At 45.3% G+C, this 18,895-nt stretch overlaps 1 protein-coding gene across 1 annotated transcript in view; it reads left to right on the top strand.

Moving 5' to 3' along the window:
* LOC129703927 (inositol polyphosphate-5-phosphatase A) overlaps window positions 1-18,895 on the top strand; it is a 537,367-nt gene that overhangs the window by 364,840 nt on the left and 153,632 nt on the right. The window contains exon 7 of the mRNA XM_055646645.1: window positions 16,173-16,188. Coding sequence (XP_055502620.1) covers window positions 16,173-16,188 — 16 coding nt within the window. The remainder of the gene's footprint in view (window positions 1-16,172; window positions 16,189-18,895) is intronic.

Raw genomic sequence — 18,895 nt, 5'->3', positions numbered from 1 at the left:
AGTCCTTTTCAGAATAACAGGCACGAGTGTGGTTCCGTAAGGTTGGTCTATAATTCCCCGTTTTCTCTCTTCCTCCTTTCTTAAAAAGTGGAGTTACATTGGCTACCCTCCAGTCCACAGGAACTGATCCAGAGTTTACCGAACATTGGGAAATGATCACCAATGTATCCAGGATTTCTAGGGCCACATCCTTGAGTACTCTTGGATGCAGAATATCAGGCCCTGGGGATTTATCTGCCTTCAGTCCCAACAGTTTAACTTAACACCATTTCCAAACTAATGTGGATTCCCTTCAGTTCTTCCCGCCCATTTGATCCTCACCATTTTCCACCATTTTCTGTTTTAATTTTAGGTTAATTATAGATTGTACTTTAGGATATCAAGAATACTTCGGAGTGTTTTACGGCCATGCATAAAGCATTGCGATAGACTGAGCAAGTACCAAAGGAATGGTGATAGAGGAGCAATAATTTTGTCTGATCCTCTGGATAGGATGCTGAACGTCATGGTTGCAAACCTATGGAGCGTAATCATGATTTTAGTCAAGGTAACACATTCAGGGGTTCCAGAGAAAATGGGAGTGCAGTGCTGGAATGTGAGTTGGAAAGGACTAATGTGTGTAATGCAACTTTTCAAGAAGGAACAGACAGCAATAGTTTGAAAGGCAAAGACACAGAACCTGAGGAAAGGAAACGTTGACATAATCAGAGCATGTTTGTTGAATAGTCAGGGCGCAATGTTGAATGGTCAAGACCAGAGTTGGAATCTTTGTGGTAGGAAGTAACTGCAGATGCTGGTTTGAAATGAAGCTAGACACAAAAAGCTGGAGTAACTCGGCAGGACGCAGCATCTCTGGAGAGAAGGAATGGGTGATGTTTTGGGTCGAGACCCGTCTTCAGACGGATATTTGCATATCGGCATGGACACAATCAGCTGGGCGGCTTCCTTGTGTCATAATTTGTCCGAGTCACAAAAGACATTGAAGGAGCAATAGATGAGCTCCGGTAAATGAGTTTGAGTCAGCACTGGTGTAAGTGACTGGGACCAGAGGGAAGGCAGGAAAGGAGATTTAGGAACAGTGTATGAATGTTTAACTTGAGAGGAGAGGAAATCTTTGAGCATTTCATATTGTGAGTGTATTTGAGAGCAGAAGGGGTGGGGCAGTGAATGCATGAATCCACTAATAACCGAAACATTTAATTTAAAATTACCTTGCAAAATAGAGAAAACAAAGGACTCGTTAACATTGAGTGCTGATGATCCCGTTCCCCATGGAAATAGTAGAATAAAAGACTAATTATTTCCAACCATTCCCAGTTGAAGGACCCATTCAAGTCAATTCATAAAATTGTGCTGAGTGCTCTTTGACATGATAAATATGAGAACGATTAAAAGGGGCTTTGTTAGTAAATAACAGTAATTAATTCACATGATATTTGGTGCACTGTTAAAAATATGCCTCTGGTTTATTTTTAAATCTTTTGACATTTAAAAAATGAAATCTATCATTTGAGCCATAATGCAATCACAATAAAGAGCTTAGATGAATTCATGTTGGTAAATAACTTAGTTTGCCATTAAATTGGGCAGCTGGTCTTCCCCTCGTGCTCACACCAATCAGATGTGAATCGTAGACCATTAATTCTCACAATCTGCCCTGATGTTATTAGAATAAAGATGGGTCACCACAAACTGTATTCACTATAATTATAAGATAGACACAAAATGCTGGAATAACTCAGCAGAACAGGCAGCATCTCTGGAGAGAAGGAATGGGAAACGTCACCCATTCCTTCTCTCCAGCGATGCTGCCTGTCCCGCTGAGTTACTCCAGCATTTTGTGTCTATCGTTGATTTAAACCAGCATCTGCAGTTCTTTCCTTCGCTATTATAATGTTTGCATTGAACTATAACTGGAAGAACTGTTAATATAATTGTGGAAAGAAAAGTGCTATTTAAAATCTGTACAAAAATGTTAATCTTGATACGGCATTTAGTTACAGTTTAGAAAACAGAAACATAATATGTTTATATGTTTAAACCTTGAACTTTGGCGAGACAAGCAGCATGATTTCAATCAGCGTGACATTTTTAGTTTTGGGACATATCTAATCAATTTGTGTAGCTGTTTGAATCGGCTGCTCAATTACATGCACTGATGTGATCAGCATCACCTGATTTTTCTAATGCTATTAATTTACTGCATCAGCTGATGATCATTAATTGAGCAATGCTGTTTGGTAAACGGTTAACTATCCTGTTCTTTTTTTATTTTTCTAATCTGGTTTGCTGATTATCTTTCCTCTGGGTTACCAAATGACTCCCATTTTATGCTCAACAGCATTAAAATAGCTCAAAGTTAATTTCTGGTATCGTTTCAATGATTTTCTGATAATTGTAGAACCAGTGAAGGAATTGATGACGTTTGTGGCGAGACCCTTCTTCGGAATGAGAGGTAGGGGTGAGGGAAACTAGAGGTATAACCATATAACCATATAACAATTACAGCACGGAAACAGGCCATCTCGGCCCTACAAGTCCGTGCCGAACAACTTTTTTTTTTCCCCTTAGTCCCACCTGCCTGCACTCATACCATAACCCTCCATTCCCTTCTCATCCACATGCCTATCCAATTTATTTTTAAAAGATACCAATGAACCTGCCTCCACCACTTCCACTGGAAGCTCATTCCACACCGCTACCACTCTCTGAGTAAAGAAGTTCCCCCTCATATTACCCCTAAACTTCTGTCCCTTGAATCTGAAGTCGGGTATGAAATGCTTCAGAACAAATCGGAGACCCGGGTTAGATCCCGACTCCGAGTGTTGTCTGTACGTTCTCCCCGTGACCTGTGTAGGCTTTCTCCAAGATTCTCGGTTTCCTCCCACACTCCAAAAACATACAAGTTTGTAGATTAATTGACTTGGTGTATGTGTAAATTGTCCCTAGCGTGTGTAGGATAGTGTTAGTGTGTGAGGATCGCTGGTTGGCGTGGACTTTGTGGCCGAAGGGCCTGTTTCGTGCAGTATCTCTAAACTAAACTAAACTAAATTGGAGCCGGCACTGATGACCAAGGAAAGTTAGAGCCAACAATGATCCATGGTCAAAACGTCGCCTATTCTTTTTCCGCCAAGACGCTGCCAGACCCGCCGAATTACTCCAGCAATTTGTGTCTATCTTCGGAGTAAACCAGCATCTGCAGTTCCAACTTACACAGAACAACAGCATTTGGGCTCTGTTGCCTGTTTCCAAATCAGTTATCAATGATCCTTAAATAAAGCTGTCATGATGTATTACAGAATGACTCTGCTGATCCTCATGATTGAGAATATCCATTCTCTGAACAATTCTACCAACTGAAATGTCAGTAATTTTATCTCTCGCGTTGCATTAAGATATAAAGAGCTTTAAGACCAAGAGCCTACTATCAACGACAACAGAATACATTAGGATGGAAGATGTCATTATAAAATAAAGGCTAGTTGGAAGGTCAGAAAACAACATCGTTTGGATCAGAAAACAAATTCTCAATTTGCATCACAAGGAATGAGATTATGGGGATGGTGCCAATTCTTCTGCTAGCCTCTACCTTCTTCCTTGTAGCAGTTTGGGATCTGCCATTCAGCGTAATCACAGGACTTTTGTCACATACATCCTTGCAAGTTTCAGTGTTGATGGAATCATCGTTTCGGGACTCCACTGTTAACACTGTCACTGAGACAGTGAGTGATCCCAGGGAGTTTGGCTTTCACACTCCATGCATTTCTGACATCTAAAGAACAATTAAAAAAAAAATCAGATCAGGCTTCCCCTTTTGGAGAAGTGGAGTGGGCTTCATGATCCAGTGGTCACTCCTGTGGTACTAATGGAGGCATGGAGTCTTTCACATTGAGATTGACATCACACTTCATTGATTGCGGCATCAGGAAGCCTTCATAACATTTTGGCCTGAGATCAAGAAGCAACCCCTTCCACTGACTGCTGCCATGCTCATTGATATCAAATTATCTGATTGTGGTGGTGAATCATTGCAGTCTTGGTACATCACAACATGAGCTGTGCAAGTGGAGAGGGCCTAATGATGTTCAATTACTTTCTCTAACTCACTGCAACCACATTGAGATATGCAATTCCTTCAGTTAAGTGTGTAGGATGGAACTGCAGGTGCTGGTTTGAACCAAAGTTAGACACAACATGCTGGAGTAACTCAACAGGAGAGGCGACATCTCTGGAAAGAAGGAATGGGTGATGTTTCGGGTCGAGAGGGGTCTTGACTAGTCAGTGGTGACTCCTATGAATAAAATGGTAGGTAATACCATTAAACATTAAGGGAAGGTGCCAAGATTTATATTTTGTTGAAGAGGTCACTGGCTGGCATTTTTTTGTGCCACATATGTAACTCAGAGTTTATCAGCACATGGCTGCCTGTTGACTGGATCATTTTTGTACAAAAAGCGTATCTTTATTTTCTGAGGAACTGCATTATATTTTCTGAATTTTAATAGTAAGATTAAATGAGTACTTACCAGTACGAAGTTTGATCTGTATTTTATGAGGAGTTACGATGAGGGATTACGTGAAGAACCCACCCAGTGCGCAGACGCGGCATACTTCCAAGCAGCGGTGTGGAATCACAGATAGACACAATATTTGAAGTGAACATAGTAAAGATCAAGGAGACATCAGTTTACTCGTTTGATCCACATAATGAGGGTGGGAGCGGAGGGCACGTAATCCCTCATCGTAACTCCTCATAAAATACAGATCAAACTTTGTACTGGTAAGTACTCGTTTAATCTTACTATTTTACTTCGGAGTCACGTGAGTGACTACGTGAAGATTTCAAAGGTCTGTGATTTCAAACCATGTAACAGCTTTATATCACTCGCTGCCGAAGTTCTTGAGGGAGGAAGTGGTATCTTAATGACCAAAGAATCTGTTTGTTTTCAAAAACAAAAAGTGTTTATTAACAATAACAAAAATTCAAAATGCTCCCCCGGGCTTAAATTAAAGATTTGCAGTTTGTAAAATTTTCTCTGCAAACAGGTCTGGTTTCATCAGCGGTTTATTATAAAAATTACGGAATGTCGACTCCCTCGACCATCCTGCCGTATTTAGGATGTGGTCTATTGGGACGTCCATGCGTTCCGCCGCTGATGTTGATGCTGCCCTGGTGGAATGGGATTTAAAAATGTTAGTATCGATTCCCGCAGCTTTCAGCACCTGCTTTAGCCACCTTGAAATGGTTTGGCTAGTTACCCGTCCAAAAGGTTTTCTGTGGCTGACCCATAAGGCTTTTTCACTCCCTCTAAGTTTGTGGGTTGTGTCTACATATTTCTGGAGATGGGTCACAACACATAGCCTTGGTTCTGGTGGGTAGGCCCGGAATATTATCGGTGAGTTGGGCATTCCTGGCCTGCTTTGTTTCACCAGATCTGGAATAACAAACGTGATGCAGTCTGGGGTAATTACCATGTTGTCCAGTCGTAGCTTGTGTAGTGACTGGACCCTTTGAGCGGATACGAGAGCCATGAGCATGAGTGTTTTTAGAGTAGATTCCTCTAGACTGAGGGATCCAGCTGGTGGCCATCCTCTGAGATGTGATAACACCACACTAATATCCCATACATGGGTATACCTGGGTTTTGGGGGTTTGTTATTATAAATACCCTTTAGGAGTTTTATCACCAGTGGATGGGACCCTATGCTCTGGTGTCCTGCTGTTTTAAGATAAGCAGACAGGGCGCTTCGTGCTGCATTCACGGCACTGTAGCTCATCTTCTCATCATGGTGTAAGTGGGCCAGGAACTACAACACGTCGGTGATTGTGGCTGTTTCATATGTTGTCCCTGCGTCCAAGCAGTATTTCTCCCATTTTTTGATGTACGTCAGGTACTGCTTCTTTGTGGAATTCCGCAGGGCTGCCGACATGCTGGTGATTGTTCTTTCTGATAGCCCCAGTCCCTGGTAAGGTCTGTTTAGAACCTACAAGCCAGGAGTTTAATATATTGATGGCATGGGTGACTCATGCCGGTTACTGGGTGAGTCAGCAGTTGTGGGTTGCTTTGGAAAACCATTGGTGACTCGACCACCATGTCGTGAAGGACTGGGAACCATGGTTGGGTAGGCCAGTCGGGTACGACCAAAATTCCAGAAGCAGAGTCAGTCTGAATTTTCCGGAGTACCCGACTGATGAGGCAGAAGGGAGGGAAAGCATAGAAGAAGAAATTTCCCCAATCCAGCGTGAAAGCATCTACCGCTGCTGCCTCTGGGTCTGGTTCCCAAGCCACATACATAGGTAACTGGTGATTCAATCTAGATGCAAACAAATCGATATCTGGCGTTCCATATTGCTTAATAATTTTCGCAAAGATTTTTGGATCTAACATCCATTCGATGTTATCATTGAATTTTCGTGACCTGGTGTCTGCCACTGTATTTAGCTTACCTGGTAGATAGGCAGCTGATAACCAAATATGTCTTTTGACACACCATAGCCAGATTGCATTGACCAATTTGTCGCATGATAATGATTTTATGCCACCCATGTGGTTAACGTAAGCCACCATCGTAGTATTATCGATCTGTAACCTAACATGCACGTGCTGCATTTTAGATGCATATGCTTTTAACCCATAGTAGGCGGCCAGCATTTCCAAATAGTTGATGCCCAGTGAGTGTAGTAACGATGACTCGGAATTAGTCCATCTGCCACCTGTGCTGGATATGGAGTTAGTTGCTCCCCAGCCTAAAGCACTGGCATCTGTTTTGATAACTAAGTTAGGATTGGTGATGATAATGGGACTGAAACTGTGCCAAACATTGTCTGCCCACCACTGTAGTTCTGATATAGCTTCAGTGGGTAAATACATATTTCGGCCATAATGACCCCAACTTCGATGCAGTGCATGTACCTTTGCTCTTTGTAGATTTGATAGTGCAAAGGTCCGAATTGTGTAGCTGGAATTGCTGCTACAATCATTCCAATTACTCTGGCAACTTGTCGAATTGTTGGTCGTTTATTGACTATTACATTTTTGCATGATTGTGCTAATGCAACCATTTTTTCCCATGGCAGAGTAACAGTCATATGGATTGAATTAATAGTGAAGCCTAAATAATCCATGGTAGTTGATGGCTTCAATTTTGATTTATCTGGGTGTAGGACGAACCCCAACGTTTCAAGGAGCTGTTTAGTAGCTGAAACTGCTGCCACAGCTAATTCCTTGGTTTTTCCCAATACGAGAATATCGTCCAAATATGCCATGACTATATGTTTTTGTTCTCTTAATATTTTCATGGCTACTCTTAGTATTTTGGTAAATAATCTGGGGGCTGAGGTTAGGCCATTGGGCAATGCTTTATACTGCCATAGTTGCCCCATCCAGATAAATTTTAGGTATCTATAATGATCCTTATGTATGGGTATTAGATAGTAAGCATCTTTGATATCAATGCTTGCCATGAAGTATCCTTTTGAGATCAGTTGTCTGGCAGTGACAAATGTCTCCATTTTAAAGTGTATATACTCAACAGATTTATTTAGTGATGTTAGATCAATGATGATGCGACATCCACCATCTTTTTTGGTTTTAGTAAATATATTTGATACAAATTCCAATGGTTCATGTCTGGTCTTTTCAATGACTCCTTTTGACATGAGCCTTTCTAGTTCAGCTTGTCCTTCCCGTTTCTCTTTCTCAGAGGGGAGAAATACCCTTTGGGGTATATGCTGAACCGGCGGTAATATGCCCATTTTAAATTCAATTTTGTATCCACTAATACTGTTGAGTATATATTTGTTATTTGTGACAGTACCCCAAGCTTTTTTGAACAAGTGTAATCGCCCACCTGTTAGTAGAGCACCCTTGTTCTGCGTATGTTGACAGGAACCAGACCCACCTACCTCCAAGTTTATTCTCGTTTTTTGAGTTGTCTTTTCTTGTAGGCGCGGCTCTGTTGTGCTGTTGTAGGTGCTGTCGTAGGGCGGCGCATCTTCCAAGGGTTCCGCTCTGGGCCCATGTCTAAAAAAGACCTTTGGGGGTAATGTGTAGCGGTCCCCGAGCTTTCACCAGTCCTTGGTCGTGGATATTTACTGGTGGATGCCGAGGGGTGCTGCCAGCTGGGTGTTTGTGTCCTGCTCGATCCTCGGCCTGCCCTCATGAGGCCCACAGGTTTGGCTGCCTCTTCTAGGTCTTTTAACCTTTTGGTTAGGTCGGCCCCAAACAGCAGTGCCTCGGTTTCTGCTGCAGGGGCTTTGCATAGCCCCGCATATTTGGGGTTCAGGGCAGGTCTGATATTATCCCGCCTCAGGTTATTTATTTCGTACTGTGTATTGCACATGAGTGCTAGTACGTCCTGTTGGCAGGAAGTCATATCAGTGTTCTCTGTAGACCGAGCGAAGGCGGTGATAGCCGCTGTGTGGAGCTTTAGAACGCGCTGCATTTTTAGCTCTTGTCCGCGGATTTGTTGTCCCAGCTGGCTCCAGATTTGTCTGTTGATGCTTTTGACTTTCAGCGCCTCGCAATTCTCAGGTGCTGTGTATTTTTCTAGAGCTTCTAGGATGACCTTTTCCTGCAGGGCTTTATTTGAAAGCTGATTAATACTGGCTGCCATCCTGGGTTCCAGTATTCTCCCTGCTCGTGGCCGACGACACCCAGCAGCTCTACTTGATCCTGCTCCCCTGGCATGCTTGTGCAATCGTCCGCCTGCCCTTGGTGTGAGCCAGCCCAGCCCTGGCCTCCCTTGTTAGCCTCGAATAAAGAGGGAGCAGAGGGTGTGCTGACAGAGTAGAGGAGGGATATGCCCGTCCTCCATGAGAATGCTTGTCCTGCATCTCTTGTTCGAGCATTTGCTCGAGGAGCTGTTTCAAGCAGCTCAGGCGTCTGTCTCTCCTCTTTTTTGGGGGAGACTCGTCCTGTTCCTCCGATGAATCGGAGACCACCGGCCGGTCCGTTTTCCTAGTGGACTTTCTCCCTGTGCGCGATGTTGAAATCGGCGGCACAGGGAGCGGCTCGGGTTCAGGTGTTGGGGAGCGCTCAAAAAGCGGTCCCGCCGCCAGTGGCTGCCGCCCGGATATCGAACCCTCCTCGGGGGGAGTCGGGCAGGCACCAGTTCTCTTAGCGAGTCGCTTTCTAGCAGCCATACTCGCAATTTTTCTCCTGTTCAAAAATCACTTACCTGAAGGTTATGTTTTATCCTGCAGCTGGAGAGCCTGACTCCAGCTGCCGCCGCTGTTGCACTGCTGGCGTAAAATGCCGCGCCTGCGCACTGGGTGGGTTCTTCACGTAGTCACTCACGTGACTCCGAAGTAAAATGAAGAAACATTAAGTTGTAACTGAGTAACTCAGCAGGTTAGGCAGTGCCTATGGAGGGAATGGATAGGTGATGTTTCAGGTTGGGACCCTACTTCAGACCGGAGGAGTCTGCAGAAAGGTCTCATTCTGAAATATTGCCTATCCATTCCCTCTACAGACACTGCTTGGCCCTCTGAGTTATTCCAGACTTTGTGATTTGCTCAAGATTTCAGCTTCTGCAGTTACTATTGATTAGAGGAAAACATCAGCTAAGCAAATTTCCCCTCCAAATTGCAGCTATGCCCACTCAACATCATATCACTCTTTCTTTCTCATCATTGTGAATCATGGAACTATGAAGCATAAAAACGTTATTAGAGTACCATCATGACATGGACTGCCTCTGTGACATCCAATGGCTTTCTACTGAGGGCACTCGGGCATTAAATGTTAATTCTGCCAGGGGGAAGCAATGCAAAAGGGGTGTCAGTTCCAGAAGAAAGACCTAGTGCTCCATTCACAGGGTAAACCAAGCAATTCAGCTAATGGCAAGATGTACCACGCAGACACAGAGGAAAGAAGACTGAATTTCTCACTGCCTTACATCAATTTGAAGATTTCTCTCAGGTTAAAAGAAAATCTTCTGGAAATCCTTCACAAAGGTGCAGCAAAGTGGACCTTTTGCCTGGTAGGTCCATTTGGCTCTAAATCTATTCCAATCCCCGAGGTTGAATCATATGTATGTGAACTTGCGTTGAGGCCACATTAACATGTGATTCAACCTCGGGGATCGGAATAGATTCAGAGCCAAATGGACCTACCAGGCAAAAGGTCCACTTTGCTGCACCTATGTGGTAGAATTCCAGAAGATTTATTTTTTAACCTGAGAGATATCTTCAAATTGATGAAAGGCAGTGACAAATGTAGTCTTCTTTTCTCTCTCTGCATGGTACATCTTGATATTAGCTGAATTGCTTGGTTTACCCTGTGAGTGGAGCACTAGGTCTTTCTTCTGGAACTGACACCCCTTTTCCACTGCTTCCTCCTGGTCCATGAATTTAGAACTTTTTTTAAAATGTCTACTATAGTTCCTAAATTCATAAATCATGGGCGCAGAATTAGGTCATTCAGCCGATTGAGACTACTCTGCCATTCAATTATGCTGACCTATCTGTTCCTCTCAACCCCATTCTCTTGCCTTCTCTCCATGACCTTTGACACCCTTACTAATCAGGAATTTGATAATCTCAGCCTTAAAAATAGCCAATAGCCAATAGCCAATTAATTCCACTGTTTCCCCACCGTCTGGCTGAAGAAATTCCTCCTCATCTGCTTTCTAAAAGTACTTTCTTTTATTCAGAGGCTGTGCCCTCTGGTCCTAGACTCCAACACTAATGGAAATATCCTCTACACATTCACTCTATTGAGGCCTTTCATTATTCGTAACTATCAAGGAGATCCCTACTTGTCCCTCTAAACTCCGGCGAGTACAGGCCAAGAGTCATGAAATGCTCATTATATATTAACCCAATCATCCTGGGATTAATCTCGTAAACCTCCTCTGGACTCTCACCAATGCCAGCACATCCTTTCTCAGATATGGGGCCCAAAACTGCTCACAATACCCCAATTGCGGTTTGACCAGTGCCTTAAAAAGCCTTGGCATTACATCACTGTTTTTATATTCTAGTCCGCTCAAAATTATTGCACTCATTACATTTGCCTTCCTTACTACTGATTCATCTTGCAAATTTAAGCTTTTGGGAATCCTGCACCTCAGATTTCTAAATCCTCGCCCCCATTTAAAAATAGTCCATCCCTTTATTCCTTCTACCAAATTCATGACTCCACGCTTTGCTACACTGTATTCCATCTGCCACTTCTTTGCCCACTCTCCCAACCTGTTCAAGTCCTTCTGCAGACTTTCACCTTCCTTTACACTACTTGCCCCTCCACATATCTTCATATCATCTGCAGACTTGACCACAAAGCCATCAATTCCATAATCCAAATCATTAATATACAATGTGATGAGTTGCTGACCCAACACTGACCCCTGTGGAACACCACTAGTCACTGACAGCCAACCGGAAAAATATCCCTTTATTCCCACCATTAACCTTCTGCCGTTCAGCCAACCTTCTATCTATGCTAGTATTTTCCCTCTAATGCCATGGACGTGTTTAGCAGCCTCATGTGCAGCACCTTATCAAAGGCCTTCTGAGACTCCAAGTAAATAACATCAAATGACTCTCCTTTATCTCCTGCTATTTACTTCCTCAAAGAATTCCAACAGATTTGTCAGGCAAGATCTCCCCTTCACAAACTTTGGCTTATTTTATCATGTGCTTCTTTCTATGTACTAGGGAACCTCATCCTTAATAATGAACACTAAAATGTCACCAACCACTGAAGTCACTCCAATAGTTTCCCCTCTTTTGTCTCTCCTCCTCCTTCAACAGCAGAGCAACATTTTCCAGTCCTCTGGGACCACTCCTGACTCTAGTGATTCTTGAAAGATAATACATACCCAAAGATAATTAAGCCTTGGAATGTTGCTGTGCATTTAAATCATAAGATCCTCTTGAACTGCCTCCTTGATTTCTCTCATATTCATTCCTTTTGGTTAGTAATAGGTGTGAACACTTGTCAGTCAATGGCACTTCCTTCTTTGTCCTTTTCTCGTGTTTACTTTGTTCGGTGAAATCAATCCTGCTGTGTTGCTGCTTAACTTGATCCGACTTCTCACAGCAAAACGATAGGAAAGATGAATTGAGACGTTGCATGAAATATTATCAATCAAACTTGTGACCATTAGTTATTACTTGCAGTGCATTTTGACATTAGCTTTCTGTAACCTTTGTCGCCTTGTTGATGTTCTATAGAGGTTTTATCCCATATAGCTGATGTATTTATGTTGATGCTGTTTACACAGGTTGTTAGAAAGGTCAGTAAGAGCTTTCTTGAGGCTGAGGCCTGCTTTAGCTGTGACATTGCATCTGATATGTCTAAAGCCAGTGTATCATCCTGTACTTACAAAAGATTAATGAGACATTACTCCAAAATACCTTGGTATTTATACTGTATGTATTGTCCATTTACTAAAGTACTAACATAAGAATTAAATAAATATATGTTTAAAACACGAATTGTTTGATTCATCAAGAGACAATGAAACATCCTTTTGCTATATATCGAAATATAATGGCTGGATATTCACTTCCAATGGAGATTAAATTGTGGTGAAGTGGCCAATGACATCTCCACAAAATCATTGTTTAATGTGTACTGTTATTAAAATTTATGGAGTGGGCATAAAATAAATTTGGGAAGAATTCCTTAGGGGAAAAAACAATTCTGCAGGTGTATTGGTAGAGTTGCTGCCTTTGGGGCCTGTCCCACTTACACTAGTCATAGTAGGTTGCCGAAAACATGTTGAAAATTTTCAGCAGCCTGCTGTGACAATGACGAGTGCTGGCAAGTCGCCGAAAAAGTTGCGTAAGTGGGACAGGCCCTTTACAATTTCAAAGACCCGAGTTCAATTCTGACTATGGGTGTTGTCATGTACGGAGTTTATATGTTCTTGTGACTGCGTGAGCTGTGCAGTTCTGCTATCTTCCCCATACAAATGAAGGAATTCTGTGACTAGAGATCAACAGCTATTAACAAACGTATCTCACTATAAAATATGCTGAAAATCCTCTACTACATAGTTTGATGTCTAAGTGAAGTCTAAATGACATCAAGCCCACTTGACATCTTAGGAGGCGATTGACTGAATTGGCAGGAACATCCAGTGTCTTACAAAAGAAAGGTGGGTAATTTTATAAAATGTGATTACTGCTTAAGGCCCTGTCCCACGTGCGTGTCTTTGGCACGCTAATTACGCGACCTCGTTGTCGCATTGAGGTGCACGGGTATCGTGTGGGCCGCGTGGGACCGTCGCATGGAGAAGCTCGGAAGTGTATGGAATTGTGCACGGTATCGCGCAGCGCTCTGGGATTTTGTAGGCTACGAAATCTTTGCGCGCCTCTGGCGTGATGTAGCGCGTACGCGCGTAGGCATATTGCGGTCGCATGCAGGCATCTTGATGTCGTACGCATAGCGCGTGATGTTGCATGATGACGTCACCTGCAGTTCCATCCCAACACACTTCGCTGAATGAGATGCATATCTCAATGTGGTTACAGTGAGTTAGAGAAAGTAATTGAACATCGTTAGGCCCTCTCCACTTGTACAGCTCATGTTGTGATGTCCCAAGACTGCAATGATTTACCACCACAATCAGTGAGCATGGCAGCAGTCAGTGGAAGGGGTTGTTTCTGAAACCCAGGCCAAAGTGTTATGAAGGCAACCTGATGCCACATTCAATGAAGTGCGATGTTGATGTCAATGTGAAGGACTCCATGCCTCCATTAGTACCACAGAGGTGAACATTGGATCGTGAAACCCACTCCACTTCTGCAGGGGAAGCAAATTAGCCTGATCTGATTTTTTTAAACTGTTCTTTAGATGTCAGAAATCCATGGAGTGTGAAAGCCAAACTCCCTGGGATCAATCTCTGTCTCAATGACAATGTTAACAGTGGAGTCCCCAAACAATGATTCTGTCAACACCAAAACTTGCAAGGACATATGTGACAAAAATCCTGTGATTACTCTGAATGGCAGATCCCAAACTGCTACAGGGATAGAAGGTAGAGACTAGCAGAAGAACTGGCACCATCCCCATAATCTCGTTCCTTGTGATGCAAATTGACAATTTGTTTTCTGATCCGAACTGTGTTGTTTTCTGACCTTCCAACTAGCTTTTTTTTTATAATGACATCTTCCATCCTAATCTCTTCACTTCACGAGGATGTCGACAAGGTGCTAGAAGCAACTGCGAAGGGAGGCGTGGATCGAAGGCTGCGGACTATGACGACAATCATCGTCAGCCTAGCTGTGGAAAGGTTTGGAGCAGTGGAGAAGAAGCCGGCCAGAACACCTTTCACCCATGAACCAACAAGATCCGACAGGAGCTGAAGTCTCTCAAGAAGCAGTATAAAGAGGCCAGCGAAGAGCAACGTCCCCCCTAGGCTGATCTGCGAACCATCCTGAGGAAGAAGCTGCTGACCCTCCGTGGAGCTGAGTGGCACCGAAGACGGCGGAAGGAAAGAGCCAGGAAGCGAGGAGCATCCTTCAGAGCCAACCCCCTCGGCTTCACCAAACAACTACTCGGGCAGAAGCACAGTGGGAGTTTGGCTTGCTCGAAGGAGGAGATCGACCGGCATCTCGAGACCACCTGCAGTGACCCCATCAGGCAGCAGGAGCTGGGCCAGTGCAACATCCTGATAAAACCACCTCCACCCATCAAGGTGTTTGATAGTAGAGAGCCACTCCTGAAAGAGGTCCAGGACGTTGTGAAGAGGGCAAGATCTGGCTCAGCCCCTGGCCCGAGCAGAGTCCCCTACAGGGTCTACAAGAACTGCCCCTTGTTACTGAAATGGCTGTGGGAGATCCTGAAAGTCATCTGGAGGAGAGGGAAAGTGGCGATTCGCTGAAGGAATCTGGATCCCTAAGGAAAAAGATTCCAAGAAGATCGATCAGTTCAGAATCATCTCCTTGCTAAGCGTTGAAGGCAAGATCTTCTTCAGCATAGTGGCGAGGCGGCTGACCAACTTCCTCTCCAGCAATGGCTACATTGACAGCTCAGTGCAAAAGGGAGACTTGTCTGGAGTGCCGGGGTGTCTAGAGCACACGGGAGTGGTGACCCAGCTCATCAGAGAAGCCAGGGAGAACAAGGGTGACCTGACAGTGCTCTGGCTTGACCTGGCCAACACCTACGGCTCCATCCCGCACAAGCGGATCCAGACAGTCATGGCCAAGCATCATGTGCCCCGTGGGGCCAAGTGGCAGATCTCATCCTGGACTATTACAACCAGTTCAGCATGAGCGTCTCATCAGGGTCAGTAACATCAGAGTGGCACAGACTAGAGGTTGGGATGATCACAGGCTGTACCATCTCTGTGATCCTTGTTGCCTTGGCGATGAACATGATCGTCTAGTCTGCTGAGCCAGAGTGCCGGGGCCCTCGGACCAAGTCAGGAATGCGCCAACCACCAATCAGAGCCTTCATGGACGACCTGACTGTCACCACTGAGTCAGTGCCAGGAGGCAGGTGGATCCTGCAGGGGTTGGAGAAACTGATTGGATGGGCAAGGATGAGGTTTAAGCCAGGAAAATCCAGGTGACTGGTGCTGAAGAAGGGCAAAGTCATGGACAGGTTCCGCTTCAGCATTGAAGGGTCACCAATCCCAACTGTCTCCGAAAGGCCAGTGAAGTCTTGGCAAGGTGTTTAACAGCAGCCTGAAGGATACAGCATCTGTCCAGGCAACCTGTCAGGAGCTGGTTGAGAGCAGTGGACTGGTCGGGGCTTCCCAGCAAGTTCAAGGCATGGATTTACCAGCATGGTATCCTGCCAAGGATACTCTGGCCACTGCTTGTCTACGAAGTCCCAATATCCATCGTAGAGAGATTGGAGAGGAAAGTCAGCAGCTTTCTCAGAAGGTGGCTGGGACTGCCCAGGAGCCTTAGCAGCATCGCCCTTTATGCAAATAGCACCAAGCTCCAGCTGCCCCTGAAGTCCCTGGAGCAGGAGTTTAAGGTGACTCGGGCCAGAGGTGATGCTGTACAGGGACTCCAGCGACCCCAAGGTGGCTCACGCAGGGGTGGAGGTGAAAACTGGGAGGAAGTGGAGAGGTGGCGAAGCCGTGATGTAAACAGAGTCCCGGATATGCCACAGAGTCCTGGTGGGAGCAGTGACTCGGGGAAGAGCAGGCCTGGGAATCTTCCCATCTCCCCAGTTTAACAAGGCCAAGGGGAAGGAGAGACGCAGGCTGGTCCAGGAGGAAGTGAGGGCAGTGGTGGAGGATGAGAGGTGTACCAGAGCAGTTGGATTGAGGCAGCAGGGAGCCTGGACAAGGTGGGAGCAGGCCATGGACCGAAAAGTCACATGGACTGAGCTCTGGCAGGTTGAACCACAGCGCATCAAGTTCCTGGTCCAGGCAGTGTATGATGTCCTGCCCAGCCCATCGAACCTCTTCATCTGGGGCAAAGCGGAATCTCCAGATTGCCCACAATGCTCAGGCAAGGGGACGTTGGAACACATCCTGAGCTGTTGCCCAAAGGCTCTTGGGCAGGGCCGGTACACATGGCGTCACGACTAGGTTCTCAAACCCATTGCAGAAGCCATCAGCATGGGAATCAGCAGCTGCAGACGAGAACGCCCCACCATCCAGATGATCACCTTCGTGAAGGCCGGAGTGCAGCTGCCAAGAACCACAGCAGCCAGGAATCCGTCAGGAATCCTGGCAACTGCGCAGGACTGGCAGCTTTCCGTAGACCTGGTGAAACAGCTGAAGTTCCCACAGCACATTGCCACGACCACCCTGAGGCCAGATATCCTCCTGGTCTCAGAGGCGAACAAAAACATCGTCTTGTTGGAACTGACTGTGCCGTGGGAGGACCGTCTGGAGGAGGCCCACGAGAGGAAGATGACCAAGTACGAAGAACTGGTCATAGACCGCCGCAAGCAGGGCTGGAAGGCAAGGTGTATGCCCATCGAAGTTGGCTGCAGTGGTTTTACTGGGCAATCGCTCTACAAAGCCTTGAGTGCACTGGGCATCAACGGAGTGGCGAGGAAAAGAGCCATCAAGAACATCACAGAGGCAGTGGAGAAAGCCTCAAGATGGCTCTGGATCAGGAGAGGAGGTCCATGGGGAGGAGCGAATGCCACCTGAACACAAGTCGTGGTCTGATCAACCACGGCTGGGTCGCCTGGGTGAGGGTGTCTGATGTTGAAAGACCCGAAACACCCAGGTTACATCAATAGCCATGATCATATTGAATGGCGGTGCAGGCTCGAAGGGCCGAATGGCCTACTCCTGCACTTAATTTCTATGTTTCTATGTTAGTAGATATTATTTTTTAATCTTCTGTTGTCGTTGATAGTAGGCTCTTGGCCTTAAAGCTCTTCGTATCTTAAAGCAATTCCAGAGATAAAATTACTGAAATATCAGTTGGTAGAATTGTTCAGAGATTGGATATTCTTAACCATGAGGATCAGCAGAGTCATTCTGTAATACATCATGACAGTTTTATTTAAGAATCATTGATAATTGATTTGGAAAAAGGCACAAGAGCCCAAATGCTGTTGTTCTGTGTAAGTAGGAACTGTAAGGTCGGCCAGAGAGTCCACACCGACCAGTGATCCTCACAGATGAACACTCTCCTACACACACTAGGGTCAATTTATACATACACTAAGCTAATTACCCTACATACATGTACGTCTTGGGAATGTGGGAGGAAACCGAAGATCTTGGAGAAAACCGACACAGGCCACGGGGAGAACGTACAGCCAACACCCGGAGTCGGGATTGAATCCGGATCTCCGATTTGTTCTGAACCATTTCATACCTCTGGTTTCCCTCAACTCTGCCTCGCATTCCGAAAATGTATCTGGACACAAAACTTCACCTATTCCTTCACTGGTTTACTTCTGCGTTGTGTCATTCTACAATAATCAGAAAATCATTGACACTATACCAGAAATTAACTTTGAGCTATTCTAATGCTGTTGGGCATAAAATGGGAGTCATTCTGTAACCCAGAGGAAAAATATTCAGCAAGCCAGAATAGAAGAATAAAGAAGAACAAGATTTGTTCTTCAGACAGGCTGAGGAGGCATTTTTTGGTACCGGTACAATGATGGATTTTTTGAAGCAGGCAGGGACCACGGACTTGTCCAGGGAGAGGTTGAATATTGTAGTGAGCACCGGAGCTAGCTGCGTAGCACAGGACTTGAATGCTCGCCCCGAGATGACATCGGGGCCTGCAGCTTTCCTCGTGTTCACCCGTGTCAGTGCCCTCCTCACGTCGTGCTCGGACAGCGAGAATGTGTGCACATTCCTCCCTTCAGCTTCGGTAGCCAGCCCGCTGGCGGTATTGTCGATAGTCGGCAGACCTGGGGTGGTGTTTCTCATCTCGAAACGAGCATAAAAGGAGTTCAGGTCATCGGCTAGGGAGGTGCAGGCACTTGCGGATGAGGGTGGGGTGCTCCGGTAGTTGGTTACAGTCCGTAGCCCCTGCCACAGGCTTCTGGTGTCCTGCTGCTCCATCTGTGACTCCATCTTGTCCCTGTACCTCCTTTTTGCGCCCTTCGCCGCCCTTCGCAGTCGGAAGGACTCTACCTTGTAGACGTCCATGTTTCCTGATGCCAGGCCCAAGTTGTAGGCAGCGGTGCAAGCATTCAAGGCAACACGAACGGCCCAGTCTACCCAGGCATTTTTGGTTCGGAAAGGTGCTTACCCTTACCGTGGGGACGATGTTGTCGGTTATTGTTGCGATGAAGTCCGTGAATGCTTCCGCAAACTCACTGACGTCAGTGGAACTTGCTTGGAACATATTCCAGTCGACATCGCTCATCTAATAACATTAGATATATCATTTGTCAGACTTATTCCCTTCCCAGGTGCTTCTTTGTCAGGTATTTTGGAAGCATTTGCAATTTACAGTCAATTCAATGTTAGTGGTTTCCCACAGAAAAAATGAAGTAAT

The sequence above is a fragment of the Leucoraja erinacea genome, chromosome 15, assembly GCF_028641065.1.
Source record: "Leucoraja erinacea ecotype New England chromosome 15, Leri_hhj_1, whole genome shotgun sequence".
Taxonomy (NCBI): Eukaryota; Metazoa; Chordata; class Chondrichthyes; order Rajiformes; family Rajidae; genus Leucoraja; species Leucoraja erinaceus.
Note: the sequence above shows the minus strand (reverse complement) of the source record. Positions and strands in the feature narration are given on the sequence as shown.